This window comes from Centruroides sculpturatus, unplaced genomic scaffold (assembly GCF_000671375.1).
Source record: "Centruroides sculpturatus isolate CEXI.00-Female unplaced genomic scaffold, Cexi_2.0 scaffold1, whole genome shotgun sequence".
In the NCBI taxonomy this organism is placed as follows: domain Eukaryota; kingdom Metazoa; phylum Arthropoda; class Arachnida; order Scorpiones; family Buthidae; genus Centruroides; species Centruroides sculpturatus.
The window spans coordinates 1,795,197-1,805,559 of record NW_019384326.1 but is presented as its reverse complement, the minus strand read 5'-3'; the positions used below and the strand labels follow the sequence as shown (position 1 = coordinate 1,805,559).

At 28.9% G+C, this 10,363-nt stretch overlaps 1 protein-coding gene across 1 annotated transcript in view; it reads right to left on the bottom strand.

Annotated features, from left to right (window-relative positions):
* Nucleotides 1–10,151, bottom strand: part of LOC111627844 (ras-related protein Rab-11A-like) — a 29,399-nt gene extending 19,248 nt beyond the window's left edge. Inside the window, exons 1-2 of the mRNA XM_023371504.1 lie at nucleotides 10,059–10,151; nucleotides 9,930–9,982 (exon numbers count right to left, since the gene is read on the bottom strand). Coding sequence (XP_023227272.1) covers nucleotides 9,930–9,975 — 46 coding nt within the window. The 5' untranslated portion in view covers nucleotides 9,976–9,982; nucleotides 10,059–10,151. The remainder of the gene's footprint in view (nucleotides 1–9,929; nucleotides 9,983–10,058) is intronic.
* Nucleotides 10,152–10,363: the final 212 nt, after the last annotated feature.

Below are 10,363 nucleotides of genomic sequence, written 5' to 3'. Positions count from 1 at the left end.
CTATTTCTTATTAAATTAATGTTTATTAAATAATTTAGAATATTCTGGAAGAAAAGAATCAGCCTGGACCGCAAGTTGTGGGTTTGAGTTCCACTCTGGGCCGATTCTTCTCCCAGAATATTCTAAATTATTTAATAAACATTAATTTAATTATAATTATTAAATTTAATAAGAAATAGTGCCTAACGCCTCCCTCTAGCGACAAATTATTTAGTAATTAATTAAATAAAATCGTGGAAAAGTAGTCAGGTGTAATCTGGTAGTTGTTTGGCTAAACTTAAAGTATTTAATACTTCAATTAAATATACAAGATTAACTGAATTTATGTTATTTAAAGCAGTTTTACATTTTTCCCTTAATTTAATTTTATATATGCCTATGAAATATTTGAGAATTAAACTTTGTTAGCTTCTTACAATATTGTATTAATTTTATTACTTTTATGAAATTTAATTTAATTTTACAGGAAGTTGGTTACAATTACGGGAAAAATTATTTTAATGAGAACAAAGCAAAGCATCATGGACCATTATGTAATTACCAATCTTCCAATCAACACCATCTAAATTTTCAGGTAATTGGATTTTCAAAATTATCTTTATTTTAGCAATTTTTGCATTTAAGAATTATGGAAAAAAAGATATTTTGGTAAAGTAGAAATTTAAATATTTATAAGGTCAAAACAAAAGTAACAATCTGATTTTTAAAAATTATGTAAATAACCACTTTAAAATACTAAAATTTTCAAGTTAATTAAGAAGCAGTATTTTAAGCTCTGATGAAATGCAATATTTATAATGAAATAAAAAGGTACCTTTGCCTGTGGAAACATTATTCCCATATGCATTAAGACACTTGTCACACTGAAAAACTGTGACAAATGCAGTCATAGAAGTCTGTGCTCTGGGAATCAAACAAATCTATCACAGCAGCCATTGTGTTTGCATCCAAGATTTTAGAAGAAAAGACCAATCAGTTATAACACAAGTTTATACTTGTGTTATAACTGATTAGCTTACACTTTTATATAAAGAATTTTTTATTAAAATTTTTGTAAATATGTCTACATTAAATAGGTAAATGTCCAGTCTGAGTAACACTCATCATTAAGAACAGGATCCTATCTTTATATATAATACCAGAAATTGTATAGAATACTAGTAAACAGTATTACAGGTAATACGATGATCCTGTTTTCAATAGAATCATTTAACTGACAACTATTTTCCTATTTTAATATTAGACATATTAACAAGGAAATCTTTAACAAAATTAATTTTAACTGACAGTTATATAATTTTTTTAGCTCCTAAATAACAGATGTTTAGAAGAAAGGGAACTGGTGGTAACACACAAGTAAGAAAGGTTTACAAAATAGTTGATTAAAAGGTTCAGTAACATTTTTCTTTGGCTGTGCATAAAGGTTGACTAATCTTATAAATTTGGTTGAGTTTTAAAGATAATCCCCCTAGGATCCATGTAAGCATACCAGAATTCTGGAAGTTGATATCCAATATTATCGTTTATTCTACTATCTTTATAAAATTTAATTATTTGTGTGCACTCGTATCATTATCTTTTTTCATGATTTTTACTGGATATTTTTTTTAAATTTCACACACTCATTATTACAATGAATCGAGACAGCTGAATTTTTACTATTATGTTTTATGGAATTAATGTTCTTTAAATGTAACTTTAAATTTTTGTTATGTTTCCCCCACATAGATACTGGGGTGTGCACAGCTACATTCAAATCTGAATACTAATCCTTCTGTCTCCAATATGTCTAATTTGATCTGATTTTGTATGTCTATTTTTCCTGTTACTTTAGGGATTAATGTAAGATAATAATTTTTTGAAATTCCTTTAATATATTAGATTATTCGGAAAGTAAGTTCGTTTTTTTTACCACTAAACGGATTAGTCGTATTTTTCCCGCCATTTTCATTCTAAACCGTATTATCATTATATATTTTGACAGCTAGCATTTTAAGACTTACTTGTAAAAAATTTTGTTTGATTTTGTGCAATTGTTTATTTTTTGTGTTCCATCAAACATGGAAGATCAAAAGCATCATTTTCGGAAAATTTTGCCTTTTTATTACCAAAAAATCAAAATGCTGTTCAAGCAAGGAAAAAATTGTGGTACATGTATGGAGATGATGTGTTGACAGAACGACAGTGCCAAAACTGGTTTACAAAATTTTGTTCTGGCAATTTCAATATTGAATATGCACCACGTTCTGGATAGCTAGTTGAAGCCAATGAAAACAAAATAAAAGCACTGATTGAAGCAAACTGCTGAATAACAACACGTGATATCACTAAGAGATTAAATTTGTCAAATTAAACTGTTTATGATTACTTGAAACAAATTGGTTTCGTTTCAAAGCTCGATATATGGGTTCCACATGTTCTTAGAGAGATGCTCTCTTTGGTGGGATTTTAAGGAAATTTTTTTTTGGAGCTTTTACCAGACAATTTAGCAATTGATTCGAAAGTGTACTGCCATCGAATAAACAAATTGAGTAATATCATCAAACAGAAAAGGCGGCCAGAATTGATCGACAAAACAGGTGTAGTGTTTTACCACGATAATGTCAAATTTCACACAAGTTTATAACAGTTTCTGACGAGTTACCAATTTAGATGGGATGTGCTATCACAACAACTATATTCGCCAAATCGAGCACACTCAGATTATTACTTGTTCCGATCTATACAAATTTTTTTTAACTGTAAGACATTTACTTGAAATGACAATGTCAAAAATCACTTGGATTGGTTTTTTGTAAGCAACAATAAAAACTTTTATGAATGTGAAATCATGCTACTACCAGAAACGATGACAACAGGTATTTGACCAAGGTGGTTGATATAAAATATTTATTTATTATAAAATATTGTGTTTTTTTTTCACGGAAAAAAAAGAATTTACTTTCCGAACAACCCAATAGATTAGGAATAAAAAAAATATTGCAAATTCAAAAGATACAGGATGTTAGATTATAATGACTTCAGCGTAATAAATATATGCTGGGAGAAAAAAGTAATGGTTCAGAATTCCCTTTCTATCTCAAACTGTTAAAATCCCCAACTTTGCCAGATTTTTTCCTGATTTTTCTCAACATATTTGTTAGTAAACTTTTACTACTTTAAGTTATAATGAAGGACAACTAACAAATTTATATACAGCAAAACCTGTACAAAATGGAACCTGAATAAAACAAAAACCTGTCTAAACGAGAAGGGAATTCTTCAGAATGGAGCAGTTTTCTGTTTTAAAAAACCTGTTTAAAACAGAAAAATACTTGACACTGTGCAATTCCATTTTACATAGGTTTTACTGTATTAGGTAAAAAATAACTCCTGAAAAGATATCTTTGATATTTGAAATGCTATTTTAATTATATTTATTATAAAATTTGCTTCAAACTGTTTATTTTCTAGAGTGTGTGTGTGTGAGGGGGGAGAGAGAATGTGCGCGTGTGTGTTTGTTTGACAAAAGAGGATTAAACTTAAAAAAACAGTTGGAGTATTACAAAAGAAAGAAATCCAAATGGACAAACACAACTTTTATTAATGACCATGTACCTACAGAAGTGAAGATACTTATGTAAAGGATATTTCTATGACCAACATACCACAATTCAGGTCCCAAGGAATTACATATTCATATTGCTAGATTTTAATGCAAAAATTGGGAAAGAAGAAATACATAGGGACATAATTGGGGAAGAAAGTCCTCTCAACCATCCAACATTTTTTAACAAATGTTATTGGCTCACACTACCTCACTGAGTTTTTGTAATCTCTATTTCAATCCCTAACAATTTACGGAGATAGTACGAAGACAAACTGTACACAATAAATTCCAGTAAACAGGAACAACACCACAAAGAGGCATAAATAGTAGTAGTAATAATAAACTAATCGTAAGATATATTTAGCCGTCAATCAAACGGCTAATCTGGTTCTAAAAATTTTATCGACATACGGTATAATATTTACAAAATTTGTAATTTGAGAAAAATATTCCAAAAGGTATGCAACCCACAACAAAATACCGATCAAGCTCGATCAAATTAGCCTTTAATACAAGGCTAATTTGATACAAGATGGTAAAGAATTCACAGTAATGTTAAAATATGAACTTATGCATTCCCACTTTACAGCCAAATTAACATACCTTGCTATAATGTTCCAGGAGTTTGGTTTTTTTTTTTTTTTGAATGTTTGATTAAACATTTTTCAAGATGGTGCTTTCTCATCTTCGGATCGAACATGCTATATTTTTAGAATGTTTGATCCAAAGGTAGGAAACTGCCATCTAGAAAAACATTTAAGCAAAGGCTTGAAAAAATGATCTCACAAAACGTTACAGTGAGGTATTTGTTAATTTATCTGTCAGTAATAATGAAGTTAAATAATTACAAAAAGAGAAATTTCCTCTATTATTTTCCTTATCAAATATTACTGATTCCCACAAATTCTCAATTTAAATTCCAAAGTTTGAAGTACGAATAACTTTTAAAAATCAGACTCTTATATGAATCAGTAAACAAATGAAGAAATTTATGCATTGATGAATACTTTTTACATGATATTTAAGTCAATAGCAATACAATCTGCGTAGTTTGATATTTTATTTTGAATGCTCATCTGTATCATTAATCTTAGGTGTAACTTTAAGCTTTGTTATGAATATAACCTTTGTATTTATTAGATTAGATATGATGAAAGAATACAAAAAGAATTGGAAGTAAAATTAACTTTTCAGGTAATAGAAAATTCTATTATATCTATACTATGTCAAGTTTTCATATTGATTCAATCATAAAAATTAAATATTTGCATTTAGCAAATAGCTGAATAAAGAAAAGAACAAGATAATATTGCAGAAATCTTTGCAAATATTCCTTTATCTAGATGTAAAGTTTGAAAATATTTAGAATTAATTTTAGAAGCATCTAGAAGACAAATCAGAATATGATTCAAACCAGTGAATCTTGAAAACTGAACAGATAAATTATAAAAAGTCAAGTCATCCAGATTCTAAGCCAGAAGTCTGCTGATGTACGTAATTTAAATTACATTCTTGTTATGCTGACTAGAAATATCTCTGTTCTTAGCCCTCTGTAGTATTTGGCCAGTTGTAAGTATTCAATTTATCTGACTGATTTTCAAAAGTTGTAAATGATTGAATCACACAGTGTATGAATCTTTTAGATAATACAAAAATTTAGATTAAAAATATAAAGACTAGAGGCAGGCAAATTCATGATATACACAGGGTGTTTTTTTAGTCACACCAGATTTCAAGTGCTGTATCACATCATGAAATAACTTGTAAGATGTTACTTACACTTCAAAGTTTAACAACAACCTACAGCTGTTCAATGCCAGATCTCCACTGTGTTCCAGTGATGATTAAACACTCTCGCAACCACTTCCAGAATCTCATAATCTGCATGTTGACGATGTTTGTCCAGAATGTCCAGAATAACCATATAAATCCTCTCCTTTAGGCAATGCAAATTTGCAAGTTTTTCAGTATACACTTTCATTTTAACATTACATCAAATTGGAAGACCTTGCAGGCAAGAGATGGGCCCATGTGACCAATCCACAGTAGGTCTGGTGTTGAACAGCTGTATATCACCATTAAACTTTGAAGTGTAAGTAACATTTTACAAGTTATTTCATTAAGTGATGTGATATACTGTCTGGATGATACAGCATTCGAAATGCAGTGGGACTTCAAAAAGCTTAATTTTGAGGATAGGGATGAGTTTTATAAAAAATTGTAAATTCTAATAATAAGTAAAATCATCATTAAGTCTGACCCTACTCAATACACACACGACCCTATTTATCTCCCCACCCCCTCGACCTTTAACCACCAAAATTTAATAGCATCAATTAACCTGACATTAGAATTTAATAATTAGAATAAAACAAGGGTTTGGATTTCTGTATGTATTTATACCTGTTATTCAATACAATATTTTAATAATAATGATAAAACATTTTCAATTCAAAATACTGTATTGCACTATATTCAAATATAGCCTTTCACTTAAAAAAAAAAAACAAAAATTACAAGTACAGAAGCACTAACTTTATTGCTAAATAAAAATATTGAAACTGTTTACAGGATGACAAATTGATATTTTTAACAAAATAATTTTAAATTAATCATATATCACACACATATATATATATATATATATATAGAGGCTAAAGCATTTTATCTAATCATTGTAGATACCTTTAAAAGACGATGACTAATAAAAAATTTACTTGTTTAAATGGCAGGAAGTTTAATTTTGTTGCAACAGAAATTACTGATTAAATATACGATAAAGTATAAGAAGTTTTTTTTGTAAATGTTTCATTTCTATTCAAATAAAACTTCGAATTAATAATAATAATAATAATAAGCTAATATATGCTGCTAGCTATATATTCAGTATCTTATCTGTTACAAGGTTGTCATAATTTTGTTTCATATTGCTAAATATAAACAAGATTTTGAAATTATCATTATCATGATTAATATTTCATTATGAATCACTCTTATAATTATAAAAAATTAATTTATATCAAATTTCATGTACTGAACTAACTAAAATGGCTATTATATTGGTTTTACATGTATATTTTCAAGATAACTTTTTAAAATTTTCCATTTTACTTTGAATAACATTTTTTTTAGTTTAAAAACTAATGATATTTTACTACTGCATTCATTTTTCCTCTACATTTTATCCTCCTCTATTCATTACAATAATACAGATGTATGCAGAACTGGAAAAAAAAAAAACTAAACTACCTTGACAATAATTCTAACTTGCTTTATGATTTTTATATAAAATTCCAAGAATTCTGCCATTACACAAATATTTAAAAACAATAAAATATTAATTTTATTTTTTAATATAAAGGTATGTGAAATTTTTAATCAATGAAAGGAAATAGCTGTTATGTTGAATGTAAATGTATACACTTGAAGATTAATTCTCTTATTTATCCTTGACATTTTAATTGACAAACAAAGTCTGTAATATCTAAACAATTAAATACCTGACTGAATCAGGTCATTATCGTCATGAAAATATTCGAGTGTCATTACAGAAATTTATTCGTGGCACACAAAGGAAACACACATTAACGCATGGGACGGCAACAAACTTGTGAATTATCTAAAATAATTTTACGTTTACAGATACAATGTCAAAATCCTTTGTTCTGAAGGTTTTCGTGAAATTGTTTATTGAAAAAAACTATGCAATTGTGTTGTTAAAACATTTTAATACATTATTTCTTGTGAAAAATTTTTTTATGATGTTTAATATCAATATAATGTTATCCAATCACTCAAATCGCTAAATATATAACTCTTAATTTAATTTATTAAATCCAAATGATCTTCCGAGTCGTCGGGCTATTTTTACGCTAAATTATTATTGTTATTAAAATTAACATGAGACGGCAGCATAACCGCCTACCTCTAGTCAAATTAATTAGTAACTAAACTAATTATTAACTTATCCTAAAAATAACCTGAAGATTTGGTAGATTGCTTGGATCAAATTATAAAAATTAATAAATTAATTAGTATGTAACAAATGTCATTGATTTTATATATATAGAAAATATTGAGTATTTAATAAGATTTACCAACAATTGTTTCCCATAGCAAACCACTACAGATCAAACATATGCCAATAGCTGATGTTAAAGTCGTACATTGAAGATTACTTTTAATGAGTACATATATGTAATAATAAACTAATTAAAACTAGTAATAAAGTAAAAAAAATTTGATGTTTTCAATAAACAATACTCTAAAATATTCAGAGGGGAAAAAAAATCTATTAGCTCACTAAACTATTTTAATAAACAGTACATCAGACTATCATTTAAAAAATAAATTAATTCCACCTATTCCTAATAGCGTCAGTCATACTCTTCAAATAGATGTTACGTAAGAAATGCAAAGTTTTTTATTGAGAATATTCAAGACTTTTATATATAATTTACACAGATTTTCTTAAACTCTTCAAAGGAAGAAAACATTTAAAAACATGAAAATTAAACTATAAATACCAAAATAAGCCCTCATTTTAAAGGACTCTGATTTAATAGCCTTCAGATATAATGGAAACTTTTATCCTAAAGGAAAAATTTAGACTTTTCTTTTTAATTCGTGAATAGAACACACTAAAATGATGAGTCAATAAGTAAATGAGTATAAATTACTCAATGCACATTACATTATTTTATACTTAGGCATACACATTAACAATTTAATAAATCCTACACATCGCAAGTTTGTTATTAATGTATGTTTTTAATATATATTTAAATTATTGGCAATAGCAAACCCCCTTTTACTCAGTACATTAAATTGAGAGCCTATTGTACTTAAAAACAAGTGACATTCTGTAGTATGGAGTTTAAATTTTCACTTAATTCAAAGTTAAATTCAGTATTTAAACTTCTGACAGGAGTATTAAAGAATGTGATGAAATATATCATTATACTTTCACTTCATTTCAACAATATTTACTTCATTATTCATTAATCAAATCAAAAACAATTCTGTATTCAAAACAAGGTTATAAATTTAAATCAGAATAAAAATGCAGCATTGAACTGGTAAATAAGTGCTTCTTGTGTATAAATATGTACAATTCTTTTGTTTTTAATATAATTCTGATGTCTCAATTACCTATTTTCCAATATTTTCTTTCTAAATAACATAAGTTCACTAGACTTGTTAATCCAGCCATAAGAGGAGACAGATTAGCAAAAGTCCCGGATTATCGTGTACACAGGTCTAAAGATGGCAAATAACACGACCAGTTGTTCTTCAGTATTGACTCTCTGGAGGCAGGCAGAAAAATACAGTGTACCGACATGCACTACTGTATGTAGAAATAAAACCAGAGTAAACAGGATCAATGTTTTCGTGGAAACTGAAGCACATAGACAATCACATTAGGGTTACATTGGCCAGATTAACAAGAGAGTACTGCATTTTATTAAAAATTGACATAGGAAGTGATTAAATATAAAGATGGGTACAATTACATCTCTGAAGGAGACATTTGGGACCTTATCAGAGCTGTAGACCATATCTCAGAAGCAAAAAAAATCAAAGGAACCATACCTCTACAGGTGATTCTTGGAGAGATACAACCCCGGAAATCAACCTAATACATACAATTGTGTGTCATGTCGATCCACCAAGACTATTGCATATAACTATTTAGCCCAGGTGACTATGCTGGCTTTGAGTAGTCCACTGGACCATTTGTGAAGTGCTCGACATTATATAGTTTTGGGAGTGTGGGGACCAACATGCGAGTGGCAGATTCTGGCAGATTCAAAGAAGATTCTGGATAAGTGATTTGTATATTTTAATTGTATATTGGCAAACATCAGTCGAGGCTCGGTACTGCTCACTTTGACCAATGTAGAGCACAGAGAATAGGCAGTAGTACCGGTAAACGGTAAAGACGACCATTGGTGGTGAATATCTTGCAAAGGGTCGCACATACAGGTACGGTTCCTTTGACCTTTTTACACATACAGGGGATCTACAATTCTGGGAGTCGGAAACCCCTCTTTCAGAGCACATTTTACCAACGAAGGCACACTGGGGGGTATGCTGGATAACAGAGGCCGGATTAGTAAAAGTGTGCTGTATTTTATTAAAATTGACATAGGGAGTGATTAACTCAATGATTTGTCACAATGAGTATACAATATTTTTACTTTTTAATGTTACAAAGTTTATTTGGAACCCCGAATAAACTTTGTAACGTCAAAATGGATGATAATTACAACCTTATAACTGAACCAAATGCTTCATTTGCATTCATTGTTTTAATTAATGACTGGTGAGAGGGTCTTACCTTTAAATAGATAATCGTACTCGTCATCTCTGGTCCCGGTCCCCATAGTTTAACTACAACGTGAAATGCTCATTAATTACATTTTCAATCAATCTGTACGCTTTTCAAAGAACATTTAGGCAAACTCACCCGTAAACGAACGCTTCTAACTTCGAAATGACACTAAACAAGATGGAGAAGCAACCGACAACGCCCCCTGCCTTCAGGATATCGTATAATTGGCTAAATAAATTTATAAATAGAAAATTGTCATAATTTATTGTATTTTCTTCGTTCCGGGTAAGTGATTTGTGTATTTTAATTGTATATTTTTCATAATTATTATTATTTTTTAAATAATTAGTTTTGTTATAAAAATATTCGATGACAAGCTTTTATCACGTTATATTCCGGGTCTTTAATTTGGAGTTCAAAAATATGGAAGCGATACAGTA